This window comes from Neocloeon triangulifer, unplaced genomic scaffold (assembly GCF_031216515.1).
Source record: "Neocloeon triangulifer isolate White Clay Creek 2 clone unplaced genomic scaffold, ASM3121651v1 ptg000014l, whole genome shotgun sequence".
NCBI classification, from domain to species: domain Eukaryota; kingdom Metazoa; phylum Arthropoda; class Insecta; order Ephemeroptera; family Baetidae; genus Neocloeon; species Neocloeon triangulifer.
This window is the reverse complement of record NW_026775556.1, coordinates 11,047,223-11,069,892: the sequence shown is the minus strand read 5'-3', so window position 1 is coordinate 11,069,892 and position 22,670 is coordinate 11,047,223. Positions and strand designations below refer to the sequence as shown.

The 22,670-nt window shown below is 41.2% G+C and overlaps 1 protein-coding gene across 5 annotated transcripts; it reads left to right on the top strand.

Moving 5' to 3' along the window:
- The first annotated feature begins 713 nt into the window (after positions 1 to 713).
- Positions 714 to 22,364, top strand: LOC132199848 (AF4/FMR2 family member lilli). 5 transcript variants are annotated; one of them, XM_059624893.1, is made up of 19 exons: positions 714 to 1,050; positions 6,682 to 6,777; positions 9,982 to 10,114; positions 10,601 to 11,014; positions 11,399 to 11,428; positions 11,493 to 11,597; positions 11,920 to 12,019; positions 16,617 to 16,668; positions 16,978 to 17,059; positions 17,122 to 17,150; positions 17,459 to 17,729; positions 17,787 to 17,882; positions 17,935 to 19,407; positions 19,627 to 19,928; positions 20,060 to 20,272; positions 20,335 to 20,415; positions 20,482 to 20,578; positions 20,638 to 20,974; positions 21,029 to 22,364. In XM_059624893.1, exons 2-19 carry the CDS (start codon positions 6,728 to 6,730, stop codon positions 21,139 to 21,141), a joined length of 3,978 nt encoding a protein of 1,325 aa, XP_059480876.1. In that variant the 5' UTR covers positions 714 to 1,050; positions 6,682 to 6,727; the 3' UTR covers positions 21,142 to 22,364. The 5 variants fall into 5 exon arrangements, with proteins under 5 accessions (XP_059480876.1, XP_059480878.1, XP_059480877.1 ...); XM_059624895.1 differs by lacking the exons at positions 714 to 1,050; positions 6,682 to 6,777 and adding an exon at positions 7,037 to 7,055; XM_059624894.1 differs by lacking the exons at positions 714 to 1,050; positions 6,682 to 6,777 and adding an exon at positions 8,130 to 8,499 and having other exon boundaries at positions 20,075 to 20,272.
- Positions 22,365 to 22,670: the final 306 nt, after the last annotated feature.

Genomic DNA, 22,670 nt, shown 5'->3' with positions numbered 1-22,670 from the left:
CTAATTTTTCACTCGTCTGTTTTATATTTTGCATGCAAGATTAGGAAGCAGCGAGTTATCATGCATAATACACTATGACCTAACACAAAACTTCAGATTATCTGGAGTGAGCGTTGCAAGTGATAAAGCTTTTCAGAAGCTTTTTGCCAAAACAAGGAGACCAGACAAATTAAACAACTAAATCAAAATGCTAAATATAAAGGGACATGGTAAATTACATTCATTTTCAAAGAACTTCGCAGTCAACAATTCAAATCAATTCACAATTTCACACCAATTAAAATTGGTATTATGTCGTTACAGTTAAAAGCACTTGGTAGGTAATATATTATATTCGAAAGGGGAAAAAATCTGCGTTTTTTTTTTTTTAAATATAATGATACCGCTTTTTTCGGAATTAATACAATCCTCAAATGTTCAAAATTTCAGTGTAATCTTCTGATTAATTACGGTGTGAGCAGAGTATAAGAAAGTGTCGAAAGTGTTACGACAAAAAAAAAAGACAGAAAAACATTTTTTTTGCATGGTGAAGGAAACGAATGTGAATGTCACTTAAATAGTGAGTCAGCAATGATTATGAAAGAGCAAAGAATTAAAAGAGCGGTATGTAATCTGAAAAATTGAGAAGCGATGATGGAAATTTTGTGCTGCAAAGCAGCAGAAGTCGCGCCAAAACAAATGACTGACAACTAGCGCCGCCCGTCAGTAAACTACATAGGCATAGGCACTTGACTGAGGCGACTGAGCTGTGACGTTCGTTCGTCCTAAATTCGGCTCGCGTTGAACAAGTGCGTTTCGCCAGCTTGTCTCGGATTTTTCGGCCAACTTTGCCAGGCCAGGTGTCCACGACGAGCCTAGTGATGTTGCTGCCCACCCATCGGCTGACCAGCCTCTGATTCCAGGCCAATCAAGCCGAGCTTTGGTGGCCGAACCGCAGGCCGAGAGCATCGGGAGCAGCGAGTGCGTCCTTTGTGTCACCGTCTAAGCATCCATCCTACAGCCCCAAAGACACTCGTGTGCCCGCAGAATGTGCCCCGCGTCGTGCCGCAGGTTGGTATCAAGACAAAGGTCGCCGTCTGGGCGGACGAGACCTTCTCACAACGTTTTTTGACGCGCCTGACCCTGAAATCCACCCCACTCGGGTGACCCTGGAGGCTGTTTGTTTTGCCGTCGCGGCCTCCGTAGGTCGATTTTACCCTTAACAAAGGCCTCTTGGGCTCCAGCTGGGTAGTTTGAACCCCTGCTGGGGTCTTGGGTTGTCGCTTGAAGACCCCAAGCTTTGATCATTTGAGTGACCTTTGTTTTAATTGCATTTGTGCAATTGTTGCATGCGCGCTGAGAGCCAGGTTGCTGCTCAGGGTTACGTTAGTACGTGCAGGTCGAGGAAAACCAACAATAAGAGCGATCGCCAATTTCGCAACTAATTTTTCTCGAATATCGTTCTTAATTTTCGGGAATATGCGCCTGAGTTTTGGCTCGCGGCCGCCTTCGAGTGCTGAGTGCACCTGTCAGAGCGGCATTTAAACATGGCCCGTGGGGCGGAAATTCGCTTGTTTTGCAAAAAACGACGCTTTTCGGGCACGCTTCACGCAATCAAATCGGAAATTCGTTAATTTGATGAGGCCACTCTGGAATTTCACGCGATTTTTATCTATTTTTACTTCAGTATTTTCCTAAATTTCCAACTGTAGATGTAACAAATTAATTTTAAGCGATCGGAGATTTACTGTTTTGTATTAATTTTTATTGTCAGGATTGATATCCAGTGTTTACAGATTTAAAAAGCTTATTCCATAAATTTGACGTCGGCCTACGTGACCATGCAAATTATGCACCTGTCGGAGTGCACCGGTCACTTTGAAATTTGCTAATGGATTATGATTTCAGTTTTCATTCCCCCCCCCCCTAAGGATTCATAATTGCCATAAATAAATAAAGCCTCTACAACAATAGACGAATATTTTTTTTTTTAATTTTGAAGGAAAGCGGAAACTTTGACTTGATTTATTTTACTTTGCCAACAAGAAGTTCTTTATTGCCAATTTTAAATCAAATTTTTCTCTCAACAATATAAACTAGATTTGGGAAATTGAAATTCATTGTTGAGCAGAAAATAAGAGATCGCCAAGTTCATTTGTCTTTATCAATTTGGCTCTTCAGACGCAACACATCTTCTGAAAAACAAATCTGTAAGAATTACTATTAATTTAATTTTTCAAACAAATTTTGATACAAAGCACAAATTCATAATAAAATGTTCAACTAAATGCCTACGTTGCAAGTAATGTGACGAAATGCAAACAAAAACACTAATAACAATTGTCAGGACAAGCGATCTGACTTGGAGCGACAAGTTTTCCCGTGAGCGCTTTTCGTCATGAAAATTAAATATCAATTTTCGCCTGTTTTTCAAACCGGACGCTGAGCAATTATAAAGGAATTTTATCGTTACGTTCTTACACGCGAATTACAAAATTATCAGTGGAACCGATAATACTGATTTTAGCAACCCCGATCGTTAATGAATTCGCTGTTAACGCAATTATCAACTTCTTTGCAAACAACACTTTAACCCCTCTTGTGCGACGATCGTTTCGGACTTTGGGGGGAAATAAAAACAGTCCCAACTTTCTTTGGGTTTTATCATCAGAGAGGCGTCGGCGCTCAACACACTTTTTATTATTTTATCTCAACAACGCGGCTAGTGGCGATTTTACGAGTCGAAAGGGCAGCGACACCGAATAAAATGGAAACGTGCATGCGCGAAAACGAGAAAAATAGATTCTTCTCTCGTATGAGAAAAGAAGGTCGGACAGCGAGCGAGCAACCATTGCGGTGCTGCAGTGGAAACCTGCGAGAGAGCAAACAAAAGAGAGGGTTAATGTTGTTCGCCGACCGATTTAATTAAGCGGATGAATGAAATTTAAAAATAAACCGCCGCGGGGGAAAGTTGGTCGCCTTTTAAGATCGGAGCAAATTTTTGACGCTGAAATTTGGCTTTTCACCAAAAATGCTAACTGGTTGTGGTTCTCTTTTGTTAAAAAATTCATATATCAAAGTGACAAGTCACGAAAATTAAATGACAGTTTGTCAGTATTGATTTTTCAGATGGAATGCGAAAACGATTGGTCTAATTTTTGTTTTTGTTTTAATATGTAGAAACAATTTTATTGCAAAATTTCTTTTTTTGCTAACTGAAGGGATTCACGGAAATTGATTGTGATTTGATAATTAAAATTTTAGGGGTTCAAGTAAATAACAAATAATCCATCAATCAAAATTTTGCATGGAAAATCAGGATAAAATCAAAACTTTTTTTTACGAATTAAATTTTATAAACTCTTTTTCTCTAAATAAGGCAAATAATTAAAATACTGTTCATTTTATCCACACAAAAGTTAATTAAAATTTAATTTGGTAATATAGAAAAAAAATAAACAAGATTGTTTTGAGTAGTTTTATATTTAATACTTAATTAAATTTTAAGTAAAAATTTTACTATTTGTGCCATCACCTAATTGTTTAACTTATAAATTTTGCATGCAAATAGCATTAACAAGAAGCGAAAGGGCAAAGAAATCCGCCCTCTGTTTGCACAGCCTTTTTCACGGCAGAATAACGCACACGATATTTATGCAATTAAAATCACGCCGGTGCCACGACCAAGTGGTTTTCTTTGCACGCTCATACATTTCTAAAAATATTTCCTGACATGCAAAGTGCGCTGATTCACGCCAGTCGGGCGTCGTGATCGTTTTCGGACCTTCCGAACGGCTGGCGATTTTTCCCAGAAATCCCGGAAATCGCGGCGTCGAATTTTCAGCTGGCGGCAAAAAAAAAACGAAAGAAGTAAAATAGGGGAGACGCGTGCGTCGGGGATGGCGGCGGCGATCGCGTCGCCGCCGTTGGTTTATTTGTCAAAGCGGCGGCGACGTCGGTGTTGACTCTTCCTTTGTTCACTCGCTGTGAAATATTCGGTTTCTTTTGCATTGCAGCGCCGATTTAAATATAACCCGGCTGCACGTTACTTACTCAAATTTGTGCCGTGTATACATACGCAGATGTGGATGCGATAAACGACGCGTAGGAGAGTGCAGGTTTCCGCTCTGCATATTTTTACAAATGCGACCACGCCGATGTGTGTCGCCGTGATTTCCGTCATCGACTCGTTTTCCGCGATTTCGCCTCGACACTGGAGAAAAAGGGCAGAGTGGAGGCGGAAGGATTCGCGGAAATATGACGATGAATTCACAGAAGGGAGGAAAGGCTTTTTACAATGTCAAACAATGAATGGTCAAAATTACTCTCAAATTCATTACATCCTATCAAATTATTTTATAGCTTACTTTTTACTTACCTCAGTATTGATAAATGTTAAGTTTGCTAAAATTCATTTCTCGTTTTTAATAATATTTTTGCTGAAAAATTACTGAAGATTGATTAATTTTTTTTTTATATAATTATTTAACAATTTTTTCATAAGTTGTTTTTAATGATTCAAATATTTTCAACCTTTAATTATTGGAAGTAAACAAAAGGTTTCAAATTAAAGCTGGGCTTAACGTTATTGAAGAAAAAGAATATGAAAAAAAAAATGAAAATTGACCCTAAAAGGTGACCTGCGGTCTGCTGATACTTAGAAAACCTAGGGTTTCTTGTGTCCTTGCTAAGTACTTTTAATGGAATTCTTAAAAAATAAACGATACTAAGAAAACTAAAATTAGTTATAAAATTATAAATATATTTTTTATGCTTTAGAAAATTACACAAAATATTTATTTAACGCTCAGGAAACAACTCAGCCAAATAATAAGCATTCATGTGTTCAAGAAATTAACTAGGCTAGGACACTCATTTTCAATCTTTTCGCACAAACATTGCGTCACTGCCAAGACAAACACAATTTTCCCAGTGAGTCATGATTTCAATCGCGTCGCGATTATCAATCAGGCCATTCCATACAAAGGTTTACTCCTTCGCCAGGAAATCGCTGCATTGCTGGAAAATCACTGAGCAATATAATTATTAGCCATTGCGCGGTGGAGGGTGACTCACGGTCCAAACATTTAGAAGAAGAAGAAGCACCGCGCAGATTTTACATGCCGTATAATATAATGAAGCCTCGCATAAACGAACTGCTTGTGTTTTGAGTGAGAAATATTTTCGCTTCTCCCGTTTCCCTCGACTGGTTCGACTTGCACGCCGCGACCCGCGAACTTAATACACCGAGGCGTTGGTGACTCTCGCGGTGTCCAATTCAAGTTTCATGCCTCAAATTGATATTTTCTTCAAAATGTTATGAATTGTTGTGGCTAGCCGTTCATAAATACAAAATATATTATCGTGGAAGAAAATTATTTTTGTTACTTCATTTTTATAATTCAAATAAGTTTATTTATCTAATCCTTTTAAGTTTCATTGCCAATTGTTATTATTTTTATCAGCGTCAAAAATTCTGGGTAATTTTTTTTTAACCAACGATAAATTTGCTTTAGAACACAAAAAGTTTGATTAGATTTTATCTTATTTTCACTCTGTTTTCATTATCTTCTGATATTAGGCAAACCGCAATTTTGACCAAATTTGGATGTGCAAATTCGCACGTTGACCGCGACGCGTGTCGCTAATTGCCGTCCACCCATTTAAGCCACTGAGTCGGAGTCCGAAAATAGCGTAGCCCATCTGCATATGTAAATAAAAAGAAAGGAAGCCCGCGGTGTCGCCGAACGATAGAATGCACATTCTGACGTCGCGGTTGCCTATCAAAATTTTAGATAGTGAGTCTCTTTCTCGCTCTTTACCCATTCCAAGTCGCTGTTTTCACAAGCCGATTTGTCGCTCCGGCAGAGGTGCCAACGAAAAAAAATTGTGTCGCGCGAATCGAAACAAAGAGTGAGCTGCTGGGAAAATGAGCCCAAATCGCGCGATCACGCTCCAGATATCAAGCGCTCTCCTTCTCTGTAAACGCCTAAAATTTTTCGCCGGTGAACACGAAAATTCGTTTTCTTGAAAAGCAATGCAGCAGCCACTCTGGACGGAAATGTTTTTGTAGGTCATCAAAACACAGACATGTTTCTCTCCAATACAACCGAGCTGCTCTTGCTGAATAAAGAAATTAATTTTAAAATTGAAAGGTCACTGGAATGGTTGAGCTTTCAAAATTTTTCTTGCCATAAGTACATAGTGTTTAAATTAGCTTATCTCAATTTTTTATAAATAAGGAAAAAGTATAATCATTTAGCTGCTATTTAGCTGTAAGTTTTTTTTTTTGTTAGGTTCGAAAAAGTTTTTTGTGCACTCAAGGCAAATCAACTTCGCCACTAATTCTCCCCATCAGGTCAATTTAACTCACTCTCTTCTTATCAAACTTAGGCCGCTTGAGCTGCGATCGCGTGCAACAATAGCCGCAATCAATGAAACAAGTTACGAAAACAAGAAGAAGCGAGTGAGCGCGCACCAGTCATTTGTATAAAATGCGCGTCTGCCCCGATGTGCATCTCCATTTAAGCTGCGGGATGCACATGTTCTTTACCTGCCTTCGCAGTGCACATTTACAACATGGATTGGGCTCGAGAGAGCGCAGAGTGGATAGAAAAAGAAAGAAAAAATAAATCGACCGACAAACGAACGAGCTGCCATTGTCCTTAATATTGACCTGGTGATTTTGTTGATTGTTTTCAGTTGGCAAGCGGTGATATTGCTCGCATATTAATTGATCGGCACGATCATGGACGCCGCTGGATTTGTAAGCCGCAGGCAACACCAATCCGGTGGACAGTAAGTGGACTCTTCCTCTCCTCTTTTCTGCGTAATTTCCATTCAGCTCGCTCACTGCGCGCTCTGCGTTCGCGTTGTTGTTATGATTGATTGACGTCCAGATTCCGAATTGATGCATGGGACGCAACGTGCCTGTGGTGGAAGTTATGCGAGCGAGTGACTTGACGTCCTGTGTCTGTTTGTACAGCACCCGGATTTGAATTGTTTCAAAGATCAACACCGAGTTTTTACTGTATTTTACCATGGAAATCATACAACTTAAAGTAGTACAAGTAGTGGTAAGAAAATAATTTTTTTCAGAAAAAATGGGGAATTTTTTTTAAATAATTTGTCTATTCAGTAATATTTGTGAGAGCCTTTTTGAAATTTCTTTTGAATATTGTTTTTGCGCTAACTGGCGGTAATAAATTTTAATATTTGTCTCAAAGTAACATAAAATAAAATAAAAACAATTTGATTAAAATAAATTGATAATTCTAGAATCCAAGTGGCAAAATAGAGCCAGAAAATGGCAAGAGTAAGCGCTTCATTGAGAATAGATAAACCAGGAGTAAAATTATGATGACAAGCATTATTAGAGCAAGCACAAAGAAAAATAATGATTGAATTTTCAACTTTCATGGAAGTATAATTACCTTCGTAAGTGTAACTGAATTTAATTACCTCTCAGTTCTTGCACTGAAAAATAATTAAACCAATTACTGCTGGAATCAAATTAAATTAAGATATACAAATAATTGTAAAAATTTATTTAACTCTTTGGAAGCTGTAATTAGTTAGTTTTAATTCCATCACCGCAATTTAATTAGCAACTTTTGTTCAGCCAGAGCTTCAGTTTTTTTTTTAGTTTTTTTGTCTGTTTTCGGTCGAACCGCAATCAACCGTTGGTAAAACCAGCGTATTCCGACAAATGCCTCCTTTTCCACCTCTCTCTATTGAGGCCACGCCGTTGTCGGAGCGATTTAAATAAAAACGTCACTATTATTATTTAAATGGCAGCGACAAAAACAAAGCCCAGCAGCATAGCACGTCGTAATAAAAAATGATCCGTCGGCGCGCACTTTGTCAGAGGATGAACTCGTGGCCCATTTTTTATGTACACACTCTTTACACGCTCGTGTCCGTCTGGGGAAAAAATAAAAGCGGCAATTTTTTGGATTGATGGCGCCGCCGATTTTGAAAAAAAGGCGCTTCAATATTTTTAAGAGAGCGGCGAACAAGACCGATTGTTGAGCAGCAGCGGCGCGGCGTGTGTGTTATTCCCCTAATTTTCCTGGCCGTGTATATTGTGTCCCCCTCCTGCTCCCCTGCCAACCAAGTGAGCACCGTCGCTCAAGAAAGTTCCGTTACCAAACTACAGAGGAGAGTGCTGCGCGCCTCACTTATGGTGCTTTCTGTTGCAATCGCTGCAATCCGAGCGAGTATGCAGCGGGCCGATTTTCGCTGAGGCCGCCGACTGGCGACGTGAGGCCGCCGACGCCGACGTCACCGCGTCCCAGTGATTCGCAGTGCGTGCGCCGACAGATGTGGTGCGATCAACATATGGTTGATATCACTTGAGTTTTGTTTTTTCTCCGAGTGAAGATGTCACTGTCGTATGGCCGATTATTTTTAAAGCGATCGGCAATTAGCAGCACGGTGTGCGCGTGAACGCAGCAGAATGATCATGATTGGAGGCTATCATGACAGTCCCAATCCTTTGCTCAAGGGAACCTTGACGAGGTATGTTGTGTGTATATTTTCTCGAGAGCTTGCCGCCGCCGAGCGCTTGAATGTCGAATTTGAAAGTAATGCAAGAGAAAGTAACTCACGAATGGGAAACAAATCGCGAGGTGCGTCAGCAAGTGGAGCTGAATGAGGATTCGCCGATAATTGGGACGTCACGTTTTGCCTCAAAATATTAAATTCAAATTCGGTGGCAAATTTCGAAATTTTTGAGCAGGTCACTTCTTTTCCGATCGGTGAATTCAAACGGAACAAATCAAGGATGCATGCAAGCAGTTTGCACTAATGTATGTGCATATTTATCTCTGTGTCTCTTTTAAATGTGCCTGCTTGCTTATTACTTTTATTCAGCTGAGCAGTAGCAGCTTGTTGTGCGCGGTACGCGATTCGTCTCTTTTGCAACCTGATTAACCCGTGGGAATCCGTCCGTCGCTTTCCTCTGCCGCCGCAGCCTCGATTCGGACCGAAAACGATTTTATTTCACTCCTTTGCCCGCCGCCTGCTTTCATTAAAAATGCGTGCGATTTTTTTGTCATTGCCCGCTTGCGTCACACCGCACTAAACTTGCCAAAGTTCAAAACGCGGCTCGCGCTTTCGAACGGGATTTTTCCCTTAATTCGCGCCGTTCTCGCCCGCGCCGCCGTAGCCGTATTCCTTGATGCGTTTTTGGTTTGTTTTGGTTTGCTGGCACTTGGCTGGAAATTTGCTGTTAATTAGACAAGCGACGAGCGCGGCTTTGTTTCATTTCGCGTGCCGATAAGTTTATTTGCATCAGCAGCAAGATTCTCTTAACGATGTCCTTGACCTGGTCTGCGCTGCCACAATTTTAATTACATGAATAAATTTCTAACGGACGCTTAGCGCTGTTCGCGAAATTTATTTGCAAAAGGTGCTCAGCACGTGAAAAATATTTAGCACTTAATGGTTTTATATTGTTAATTAAAAACTTTACTCTGGCCACCAAAATGGCACACTATCAAATCACTGGTTTTGATTATAATCTCTTTCTCTCTCTAGGCTTGAGATAATACAGTTTGAGACACATAAAAAAAAGAATTATGCAATAGTGTGTATGTTCTGAAATCAAATAATTTGGTTTAATCATAAGTAAATGGTAAAGGAAAATTAAAATAGTATCGAAACAAAGTCTTGGAACTAAAAGTCTTATTCATAATTATTCCAGATTTACAGCTCCAACCACCGACTACTAGTGTAGTCATTGGGTCCAATAGAAAAACTGTTGAAAATTTAAAGATCCACTTATATCCTCTTATAACATTTAACTCATTTAAATCTCCCTGCAAAAAATGGTTTTTCTAAATTTTAAAAGCAAATGGGCGTCAACATTCTCATTCATTGAAGTGACTAAATGCGGAAATGGGGTGACGTGAGTTGTTCAAAATGGAAATCACGCGTTTTTTTCTTCTTCTGTTTCTCCAAATGTTATCAGCAAAATTAACTCTTTTCTTCTTTTTCCAGCGTTGAGCGCGAGAAGCTGCGCGAAAAGGAGCGTTTGGTGAGGCTGCAGATCAGCTCGCAAGCCGTGGAACGAGATGACTCCCTGCCGTCTGCTCCCGTCAGTGGTGCTCCTCTCTTCTCACTCCCTGTCCGGGTAAGCCTGAATTATGTACACATACAGATCACTCGGTCGCGAAACACCAGCGTGCGTCTGGGAAAGATAAATTTGACCCGAAACCTCCGGTGCATTGTGTGCGTGGAGCGTTTCCCTGGCAGTGACGAAATTTGATTTTTATTGCACCCATGAGCCCAAAATTTAATTGACACGATCAAGTTAACATTTGAAAAGAGTTGTAAATCCATTAATTTAGAAAACGACTTGTGGAATTTTTCCATCAAAACAATGATAAAAAAGCTTCTGATCGTTGATTTTACCCACGTAATTCCTCCTTTTTTCTGCATCAAACGAGACCACACTGCAGCGTTCGCATATAAAACTTTCTCCTCGGTACGTGGCAGTGACAATCGCGTTTGCTGCTATTTACCCACATAACACCAGACGTTAGACACATACTAACGCATATTTCTATATATATATTTTTTCACAACTCGACTAACAGCTCTTTCAATTCATTCACAGCCTAAGTCGACCGACAGGGTCACCCAGCAGATCCAGAGCAAGCTCGGCAACTTCAGCAACGTGCGTGAGCTGCTCGAAGAGCCAAAACGGCTGATTGGCCTCGATGCCGCAATGAGCGCCCCTTCGCCGGCACCTCTGGACGTCAAGAAGCAGAGTCTGATGTCAGGGGTGCCGCACCATCACTCGAGTTCACGCTACTCTTCAAGCAGCGTCAAGGCCGAGCCACCCTCAGCCAGTGGCCACTCCGTGCCATCCAGGCACTCGGCGGGCAGCCTCATGCCCCCAGCCCCTGTGGCCCACCAGCAGTCACCCGGTTCCAGCGCCAAACTCAACGGCAGTTTGGCACCCAAATCTTCCTTCAACTCTTTTAGTCGACCAGCTTCCAAGAACCTTCCGAAACTGGAAGGTTTAGGGGTGAGTGATTTTTCATAAAATTTGTTAAACTCCGCCAGTCAGATTATAGTTCATATGCATTTTAATCATTTTTATAACTTATACTTAAAAGCACCGGTCAACAAAAAATTAATTTATCAATTTTTGAATTAATTTTTTTTTATTTTCAAAATTCATCTTTTATTTGAAAAAATCAATTATCGTTAATTTTGTATATTTTGTACAATTTCTGCTTTTTACACGTTAATATATTGTTAATGACAGTTTTCACCATATTATATTTATTCCTCTCCTTTTCTGCACAGAAGATCATTTTTATAGAATTCCCATGTTTTGCAGGACAAAAATCTTTGAGCTTAACAGTTTTATAACATTTTCATAATTTTTTTTGGATACTTGTTTCAGAAAAATCAGGAGCTGGATGTGATTTTTAAGGTTAGAAATTTGCAAATTTTATTCATGACTTTTTTCTTGTATTAATTTTTAACTGTGTTCTCAGGAGATGACTGATCTCCCCTCCATGATGGAAGGCATCCAGACGCCACGAAAGGAGCCCTCCGAATCCAGATTCAGTTTTGATCACCATCACCGACCACCAGCCAAGGTATGTGCTCACAACGAGTGTGTCAATGAATGCGCCACCTTATGAGGCTTCTTTATTGTAACTAATCATGAAATCAATTCATGAAAAATATAAGTCTCCACAGTGTAATCCCATATATCGCTTTGAAGCATGATATTTGTACACTGATGCAACTGCATTTCCATGGCAAACGTGGAGAAAATAATAATGTGGCACACATTTTTATTTAGTGCACACACTTGCCATACGTCAATCTCGAAACAAAGAGACTGTCGCATGGCAAAGTGTTGTGAGTGTTGCTGATTATTTAGGATGCAACTCATGATCTGAACTATTTTTACAGGTGAAAGAACCTCTCTCCTTGCCGCCGCCTGGTCCTTTAACTGCACTTGTAACGCCTGAACCCAAACCCCCTCAACAGGGTTTGTCAACCAACACTAGAGGTGAGTCTCTGATCTTTCAACATTGATTACGTTACTTGCATATATTATACTGTGGGCTTTATTTTAATTAATAGACATGTAGGCGGTCCAGTTTGAAGTAATCAATTAAAATGCACTGAATTCTATTTTCATTTTCATACGCTTCAGTTGTGATTTTTTTTATGTTTATTTATCAGGCATCTGAATTGTAATGCTTGACAAAAGGGTAGGCTTTTAACGCGGATGCAGATAGGCATCTACATGCGCGCACATCAGATTAAAGTAGTGAGAAAATGAAAAAAAAAAATGATCTCCCCCAACAGAGTAATTTACAAAGCTATAAAAATCAAGCGAGCAGAATTCGAAGCGTATTAATACTGGCTAGGGCATTTTTTTATTTTTTTATATTCCTCATTCGATTCGCGAGCAAACTAAGCAAGTGGTCGGCGAGGAACGCGAAATGATTTCATGGTCTGTTCATTTTGTTGATGCGGCGGCCGCGTTTTGAGCCGTCGACTCTGTGAGGTGTGATTTTCGTCTTCGTTATTGCCTCATAACGTAGCTTCGAGCGAGCGAGCGAGCGAGAAGAGAGAGAGACATCCTTCATGTATAATATTGTGAATTACGGGCTGTTGTCGGTGCATCGTGGAAGCCACACACACGAAAGGGAACTCGGCCGACCGACGTTTCGCTAGAGACTCGTCGGTGTAGCAGCTGCTGCCACCACGCTCTAGCCGAGCACTTCTTCCCTCTCATCAATTGCTCGCTCGCTTGCTCGCTGCTTTTTTATACACACACTCACGTACACAGTCATTTCTCGCGGCGTTCAGCTGTGTGCGCGGCGGCATTACGGACACACAGCCCGCTCGCGTACGCCCGATCAAAACACGCAGCGGCGCGGCGAGAACAGTGACGCTTGATTGAGTTGGGCTCTCGTGAGGCATTTTAACGCCGTTGCCAATGTATGGACTTGCGCTCGGAATAGTGGTCAACTCGTTTTGTGTGCTCTGCATGGCCGACTGTGCCGAAAAGTGGCCGAATCACTCCACTTCCGGAGGTACTCGTTGCAGCATCTTTTATACAACTCCTCTTTCTTCCTTTCTATCTCCGCCTTCGCCGATTTTGCGCGCGCCCGTACACGCTTTCGCTCCCAACTTTGCGCTCTCGGCGCTCGTAGGAAATCTGCCTTTTCGTCGCGTATTGGAAAATCGATCCGTGATTTTTCCTTCCACGGCGCAAAAACAAAAGTTTGTGTGCGAATTTTCGGCTTTTTCGCAGCACTCGCATGCGTACACTCTCATGCATCCGAAATTTACAACCGCCGCCGTCGCCGTTTTTATTAATAAAACGCTCCACTTTTGACATTGCGAATAAGACGCGGCCTTGCGAATTCCTCTCTCGCAAACAAGTGGGAAGCAAGAAGCAGCGATCTCCGTGGAAGATGCGCTCGTTCATTTCGCATTACGTAAAGCGTGCACTCGCAATTCCATCGACTCATGCACCTATTTGCGTGTAAGTGAATTCCCTTGAATTAACTCTCTTGTTTTTTACAACTCTCGCAAAAAATTATCTCTAGAAACTTTTTTTGTCTTTTATTTTTGCTACAAACTGTTACGCCGACGATAGTGAATAATATTTGAGTGTTTTGTTGAATTGCAACATCCGAACAAGATCTGTCGAATTTCCGCCGCCGGCACGAATTTCATATCGAATGACCTAGAGGAAGGAACACGCCGACGACGTTACCGCCCCCACCTCGGCAATTATATTACACTCCTTTTATTTTTTGCCTCGCCGACAGAGTGCCATGTGCACACTCTTTTCTCTTACAACACAAATCGAGCAGAAACACGGCCGCCGCAGCCGGATGATGCGATGTTCGCTCGCCCCCGATCGATAATTACGTTCGCGGTTATATTAGTTTAATTGAAAGCATTAAACGCCCCGAGCGACGTCACCGCGCGTCGGCTGGCGTCGCGGTGTGTTGTCTTTGCTGAAAAGTTGATCGCGTGTTCGCCGCCACCGCCGAATGCTCTCCTCTCCAATAATCATTAGCCAGCGGCCGGCTGCTTTTGAAACCCGAGTCGTCGAGCGACTCACCCTCTCTCGTGGCCCATTAAGAGGGTAAATCAGTTTGGGCGGAAAATGGATCTTGCTTTAATGACCGCAGGACACTCGTCGGTAATGAGATAGCACTGCATGCGCGAAAGCTGCTCCATTGTTATATTCCCGATCGATTTTTTTCCTCTGATGACAACTGACTGAACTTTCGTCTCTGCAAGTCTTTGTATAAAAGCAACTCTTGAACGTCGCAATATTAAATTAACGTTTCGCTCCTTTGAATTCAAATGTTTGAGGCCAATTCTTTGCTTTAATTAATAAACGCGCGAGAGTTTATTTTAGCCTACTTTAACTGCCCAAAATCGTGCATATCTGTATAGCAGCGGCTTAACCGCCTTTTCTCCAAGTATTGTATGTTAGCTCGGACGCCTTAATTTTGTGTGGAACATGCAAACTGCCAGCTTTTGTTACAAATCATGCTAATAAGAAAACCTTAATACCAACGTTGAGCGGTCGGTATGGAAATGAGAGACAAAGGTCATCTTTATGCATAATTTTTTTATTATTGCCGCTGATCAAGACGCAGAAGGAAAAGAAAAGTCCTCACTATATAATCAGCTACACCTCAGCACGTTTGTTTTTTTCGTTCCTCGCGACAGCAGGCGCTTTAATTAAAACTGTCAAGGCTGCTGGCGAAATGTTTCAAGTTGTGTGTCTCTTCCTTCAGGGCAAAGTATTCTCCAAAGAAAGAAAGAAAGAATGCCCTCAGCTGCATAAAGATATGAACGTTACAAAAATCGGCCTTAAAAATCTCTGCAAATGCCAGCAAAATCGCAGCCCAACTATAAAATTGGTAGAAAAACAATCGACCCACATGAAACAGAAATTGGTGGCGCGCATCTCAAACTCTCCCAAAGCTCTTGAAGCACAGCTCAATTTTCGACCGTGCCAAGAAGAAAATCGTGACTCGTGCTTTTCATTTTGTTTTATTACAAGAGACGAAATTCTCACGGATGAATCAGCGAGTGCGGTCCTTATTTGTGTACTCGCGTCCGTCAAGTGGGCAATCGGGTGCGCACCGACTGCTTCTTTTTTTTCGCGTGAAAGTGGCAGAATTATTTTCGGCGTCTGTTTATTAATAGCGTTCCGCCGCGCCCAATCGGATTTGACAAAACATTTCAGGGTGAATAATATAAAATATATATATTTTTCGACTCACGTGGATGAGCCGCATAAATATACTATCGATTGATCGCGCACGAAATTAGCCGCCGTTGAAATTCGCACACTGACTTTGGTTGGGTTGGTCGACCCATACGGCAGGCAAACGGACGTATTGATATTGACGGTCGCCTTGGCACACAAGAGAGCGCCGAGAGCGAGCGAGAGAACGAGTGCTCAGTGAGTGACGTCGGCTGGTGCCACCAGCAACAAATGACCTTGGTTTTTGCAACGGCTCGAGGTGCTATTGCCATAATCATCTGAGATGCTGGAAAGTGATTTGCTCACTTGCTAACCGCGTGCTAATTCGCATAAAAAAATTCTGCAGTTCTGCACCCTCGCGTGTTATCTGCAGAAGGAAACAAAACGTTGAATTCATAACCACGGAAACCGTTCTGATTGGTGTTAAGGAGTTAAGAGCCGGTGTTTATTGACCGACCGAGGCAGCCGCGATTTAGAAAGTCGATTTGACTCCTCGGCTACTTTAATTTCCACAAATGAAGAGCGGCTGGCCGCTCGCTGCGCCGGACGCCTTCGATTTTCACGCTTTGAATTGAGATGGACGAGGAAAATTCTTTCATTCCTCCGCATGACTGTGTTAAAAGCTGCATGATGAGCATGTAGCTGATTGAGATAAAAATAATATTCTGTGCATCTGCAGCAGCCTCTTAAGTTGTTTGGCTTAAAATGAATTTTTGATGAACGCAGGAAGTGCAATGTTTTGTTTATAAACTTTAAACAGGAAATTCTTTATCGATTCATTGAGAAAGCTTTAAAAGTTTTAATTTAGTTTTAGGAAAATGGCAAAAGCGGACAAAAGTTTGAACATTTTTATGGGCTTATTGACACAGACAAGTATCAAAATCAATATAATATCATGTTGACAGAAAGGCTTGAATCGGCCGTAAGGCTTAAAATAGAGCGGCCAGTTAGTCCCATGTTAAGTGGCACTACTTGTGCCTCCTTGTGGCGCTATTTTTTTTACGAGGTAATAACTGGAGAGCATCTGGTTGGTGCAATAGTAGCACCTTTGCTATGGATGGCGCGCGCTGCCTCGCAGGGAAAGCACCTGCCCAAAGGGCAGCTGCCTCAGTTAATTTGTAAAAAGTAAGAAAACTTATGCTCAATGCACAGATGGACGGGGTGCCGCGCCACACCAAGCTCTTGACTTTTGCGTAACGCGATTGTAGTAAACATTCCGGCAAAAGTTCTGAACTGAAGTGAAATGGTAGTTTGCTCGCGTAAACAGCGTGACAGTGCTTTGTTTATTGACGGAATACACGATAAAAATTTATTTTCAGATTCTCTAAAGGTTATATAATTTCTTCTGTTTCAGAGCATAAAACGTCGCATGCGGGGAGCTTAACGAGTCCGTCGGAGTCTTGCACGTAAGTGGCCCCCACTTTTTATCTTCCACTGAAAAAAGCTTCTTAAAATTCAGTTTGTTTAGTTTTGGTTCTTCTTTTTTCCTTTATCATTTTCCCTCGCTCGTATCCCTCCAACATCCTTTCGTTTTCAACACTGATAACATTTTGACGATTGCCGGAAGTGAATTGCGATAACGCACGCGCTTGAGACACAAGCCTCTTAAATTAGCAAATTCGTGTGTACCAAATTTAATATGTGTTACTTTTCATCAATCGCGACAAGTATTTCCAGTAAAAAAGAATCTAATTGATTATTAACTTCCATTTCAGTGAATTAGAAAAAGACTTGGACATTTCTGAGGATTCGTCTGAATCTGACTCTGATGTCCGCAACAAGTACTCAAAAGCGCATGTAAGAAGCATAAATCTTGCAACGACTGAAAAATTGCACAATTAATTTTACCACTCTTTCAGGTGAAAGGAACGAGCAGTAACTCTAATTCGTAAGTGTCTATCACACTAATAAAATCGCGATTCTGCGCAAGCCAACACTTAAACATTCAATTCTGCCCCCGCAATTGAATATGAACCAATTGAATACCATTTCATAAATATTTTGATAAAATTGGAATGTTAATTTGCAGGCTTTCATTTACTTGACCGAATCCTAAAATTTTATTTGTTTTTATCAATTTATTTATTACTTTTTGAATCATTTTATTTATCCAAAAGAAGCATTTTAAAATTTGGAATCTTAAGAAAATCCATTATTTTTTTTGTTCTCCAAATTAATGTCAATAATTTTCTCCAGCACTCGAGGCGCGCCATTGGCAATCACAACTCCGAGACCTTCGGTGCCTCCACCGCTGCTGAGTCCTTTACCTTCGACCAGCGTCCGTATGGAGGACGCCTCACCTATTGCACCAATGCCTATCAATGCGTCTGAAAGTGGTGGCACCTCGTCAGAAGAATCTTCTTCTACTTCTGGCTCAGAGTCGAGCACTGAGGAAGAGGAGTCAGCAGCGCAGGAAAAGGTGCCGCCTGCCTCCAGACCTTCTCCTCCAAGACCGCCGTCACCAAAGGTCAGTATTTTGATAAATTTTTATTTAAAAAAATTAAATTTCTATTTTAAATCTCAGACCAACGAAGCTCCAGAATTGGAGAGAAGCTGGAAACTTGCATCTTTCATTGATGCAGAGCGAGCCAAGGAAGAGGATTCCAATAAGAAGTCACAGGTAATGACCATCTTGTTATAATTTTTTAAATTGCTAATTTTTCTTTTTTTAGGGTTTGTCCCCAAAGAGAGGTTCTTTGCAGGACGACTGCAGCGATGATGATCGCATTCCCCTTTCAGAGCCAGTTCCTCCGACTCCTTTGCAGCCTATGCTCTCTGATTCAGAAGAACTGGACACAAGAAAATCTAGTGAGGCAGTCAAGAGGAAGCAACCTAAGAAGAAGCGGTCATCGACAAGAAGTATTGAGGAAAAGAAAAAGGACTCCGACTCTGATGAGGACACTGAGCCCAGCAAGGCTATTCGACTGCCTAGGAAGAGCAAGGTGAAAGGCGAAGAGTCGCGCAGGAGTAGTACTGTGATACCCGTGAAGAAGCAGCGACGAACTGTTTCTCGGGATGAAACTCCAGCGCCTAAGCCAAAGAAGGTGCCACGTCCCTATGTGGTAACAAAGGCGCCTGTCACCTCTGGCGGCAAAGGAAAGCAACGTAGCAATTTAAAGATGAAAAGTGTTGAAGAATGTCCAACAGACAGCAGCAGCAACAGTGGTAGCGACTCTGACACAAAAACCACCAAGAAGCCAACAAGTGCCCCTTTACAAAGTCTCCATCCACCTTCAAGCCTAGTCAAAACACCGTGGAGCGCAAGCACTGCAATTCCAAAGCCGTCAGCCACAGTTGCGCCAAGGAAGAGGGTCAGCGGCAAAGGGGTAGCCAGGAGGCACCACAGTTCAGACAGCAGCTCTGACTCTGATAATGATGTTGCAGACACAAGACAAAAGAGTGGAGCTGGCCTGGGGAAGAAGGATGAAAGTCCTCCAAAGCTAGAGGTGGACGAAAAAATCATTCAGGACAAAAAGAAGAATGATACTTTGAGGAGACTGTTTTCTAAATCTGGCCAGGGCGATGGTGGGAAGGGTGGTAAGGGAGTGAAGGCCAGGTCAGGCCGATCTGAAAGGACTGAGGAAGAGATTCCCGCGAGCCCAGCTGTTGCGCTGAGAAGCCCATTTGTGGCTACACGGGAGTCTTCGCCACCACCAAGAGTGATGTTGCGCCTTGTGTGCCGCATACCACTCAATAGACTGTCTGACGGTCAAGTTAGGAGGTTGACTGATGTGAAACCCAAGGTGGCTGAGGTCATTACCGAAGACTTGGAAGTGCCTAAAGCACAGGTCCTTTCGAGACTTTTTGACTCTAGTAAGACTGGCTCACAATCCCCAAGCCAGCCAATCTTGGGTGAAAGTTCGTCCGACAGCAAGTCTGACAAGAAGAAAAAGAGTTCCAGCAAGGGAGAAAGTAAGAGCCACGGAAAGAAGACTAAACCTGATCGCGAGAGACGCATGAGTAGTAGTTCTGTGTCATCGATCTCAACGGTCAGCAGTAGGATCTCAGCCACTAGCGTGCCTCAGGAGCACAAAAGACCCAGCAAAAGGAGTCGCAAGCACAGCCTGGAGGACGAAGAAGTGGCCGAAAAGAAGCGTCGGAAAGATGAAATACGAAACAGCATCATGAAGTCAGTGCCTAGTCAGGTGAGTTCTTTCTATTGAAAAACTCTTTTGAATTTCTAAAAAGATTATTTATTCACTTGCAATCAGAAATTATAGATTCTAATAAACAAATTACATTAATTTTTATTACATCTTAGAGGGTTGAATTATTATTATTATTTAATCTTCTTGTCGGTTCAAATTTTGTTTATTGTAAATTTTGGTAAGGGACTTGTTTTTCACTTGTATATTGTATTGTAGAATGAGGAGTCTCTGTGGGTTTCCCCCTCTTCTCCCACCAACCACGACAGGGTACCTTCACAGGGTCCAGGCCCATCCTTTGATGACCCGGACACACACCTTGTGAACCCTAGCAAGGCACTGTCACCCTTAAGCTCACCACCAGCAATTTACTCTCCCACTGTGGCCAACCAGGGAAATTCATCCGGCAGCAGCAGCTGGAGAGGCGCCGATTGGGCAAGTCAGCAACCTGGATCCTCAAGCAGTAAGATGTACTACTCTTACCTGGAGCACCCAGACGATGACATCATGGAGGAGGACAAGTACGAGAAATTTTTGATTAAATAATATTCCTTATCACGTCGAGCTTTATTTTTATGGTTCAAATTCAAATAAATTCTTTCAATGACTTGTATTTGTAAAATTTTAAGTTACGGAAAAATCAACTTTTTAGGTTGTATTGGTGTAGAGATCAAACCCGTTACCTGATGGAAGCAAAGCGACTGAAGCATACGGCAGACAAGGAAAAAGATCACACCGCTCAGGCCATGCTGTACCTGGAAGCTGCTCTTTATTTCATACTTACCGGGAAGGCAATGGAGACAGATAATTACGATTCAGAAATGGCAGCCTTTACCATGTATGATGACACCCTTAAGTTAATCAAGTGAGTCTTGGCAAAGGTGGTTGATTCGCATCATATTAAAAAAAAAATTGTGAATGACGTAGGTACATATCATCGAAGTATCGCAATCAGCAACAGTATAACTCAGCGCCTGGCAGCATCGACAACAAACTAGCAGTTTTAAGGTAATTACACCACCTCTTAACCCCTTGTTATGGTTTGATCAACTTGTACTTTTTGCTTCTTTATAGTTTACGTTGCCAGTCATTGATTTACCTCAAGCTGTTCAAAATGCGAAGACACGAAGCTCGAGAACTGCAAAAAGTTCTCACCTCCTATTTTACAAAGGTATATTATTTACCATCTAAAAGTTGTAACTGGAGACTTATTATTTATTACATTTGCAGTTCCATCAAACTCCTCCAATTCTGGTGAACAGTGAAGCGTGGAGTGTTGCTCGAACGTCGGAGACGCCGTCTCCACAGTCACCTGGGTCAGTCGGCTCGGTGAACAGCCAAAGTTCGGGCTACAGCAGTGGCGAATTGCGGCCCAAAGCCCCTGGTAGTGCCAACCCCTCCTCCACTTTGACTGCTGGTCAGCAAACACCCCTCAACCAGTGCATCGCCATTCCCTTACCAGCTCACCAGGCTTTCCAGAAGCAGAACAAACAGTACATCTACCTGTCCACGTGCCATGACTTGTGGGATCAGGCGGACACGCTCATCACTAAGGGTAGATCTAAAGGTACGTATTCAATCGACCGTGGTACAGCAACAACTGAGGATATTGATGTTTCAGATTTCTTTATCCAAATGGACAGAAATGTTGGCCCTCTGACACTGCACAGTTCGTTGAGCCACTTAGTGAGATATATCAGATACGGGATTAAAGTACTGAAGGAGTCGCATTGATGTTTGTGAATAATGTTGTAATTGCGATGCATTTTCCCTACAAATTTGCTAACCAAACAAGCAACCCACAAGTTGCCTACGAGTGAAAAATTTGCCCCTTTTTTCGGCAAAGTTCAACCAGCCAAGGCTTACTTACGAAAGTAAGGATTTTATTTTTAGCTATTTTATTATTATTTATTTTTTGAAGACAATCTGAAAATATTTATTTTTCTTTCGAATCTTTACTGACATACATTTTTTCCATACTTTCTGCCAGTCAAAGAGTTGGCTGCAATCAGCAATTTGAGGCTGTCCATGTAATCAGTCTTTATTGTGTAGTTTTCAATAACTCTTTCTGCTTTGAGCTCTCTGAATCAATTATTAGGTGTTTGAAGGAATTCATAATGTTCCTAGAGAGCTTTAAAATGAATATGGGATTGTCAATTTCTCTTCATCACAATGGAAGTGCTTTTTGTCTGAGGAAAATTCAAATCAACAAGTTTTTTTGTTTTCTCTGTGCATTTTGCAATTTACATGCGTTTTATTACCTTTAAATTAAGAAAAATTTTCAAAATCCTAAATTATTTGTCATTGTTTTATTGCAAGCTTGTGAAGTTATAAAAATTGATACCTGCAAAGAGCCTTGAAATTTCTTGAAAACAAAAAAGCATTTTTGTGTGTTGTCATATTATTGTTTGTTACCATTTTAATAGCAGAGAGCTGAAATGTAAAGAAAAGAGATATGTTACTTTCTTCTACGGTTGCACTACATGTTGCTGCATTGTAGCCTGGAAAACAAAATATTCTATATTTTGAACACGGAAAGAAAAAACCTCAATCCACAGATGTAATTTTTTATTGACAAGACTTGCTACTTGATCAAGATGCAGATGAAATGCCCGATATGATATATTTTTACATACAATACGATCAGAGACCATGAAAACAAAATGGCACCAGAAACAAAACAAAAACTATGTCTAACTGATTAAAAGCCTTTTTATTGCGCAAAAATGTGGAAATTAGCAATGAAATTTATTGATGCGTAGATAAAATTAACTGATTAAATGTGTGTTTTTCAAAATGACCTCTTGTCAAGCTAAAAGGGCAACAATTATATGCATATAAAGTAATAATTATAAATAAACTTCTATACCATACAGCAGTGACAATTACCTAACGAATGAAGTGTCTGTTGCCTGATTTTGCTGATTATAAGTTACATGCGAGCAGTATTTTTTTTTCGAGTAGCTTATCTCTCTTCTGTTTTGTGAGTCTTCTCCAAGTTGTCGCCAACAATCAGAATTTGTTGAGTGCTGGAGAGGCGCTTTTTCATCAAGAAGTGCCCTTTGTGTCGATGCAGTACTTTGCTAACAAATGAAGATATTCTCTATTGATAATAAATCCTTTCTGTTAAGTTTTAGTAAATTAATAGCATGTGTAAGGAGATCTAAAAATTTACCAAACTGTAGAAATCCTTGAAAAGGAGCCAAAAAGTTATTTTAAAATTACCTTTTAATCATAAATTATATATTAAATAAATTGATTAA

Bases quoted from the DNA above. Each gene is read 5' to 3' on its own strand.
- LOC132199848 (XM_059624891.1), top strand. From the start codon at position 8,438: ATGATCATGATTGGAGGCTATCATGACAGTCCCAATCCTTTGCTCAAG. The intron at 8,500-9,981 runs GTATGTTGTGTG...TTCTTTTTCCAG, and splicing joins CTCAAGGGAACCTTGACGAG to CGTTGAGCGCGAGAAGCTGC. The intron at 19,929-20,059 runs GTACGAGAAATT...TCAACTTTTTAG, and splicing joins GACATCATGGAGGAGGACAA to GTTGTATTGGTGTAGAGATC.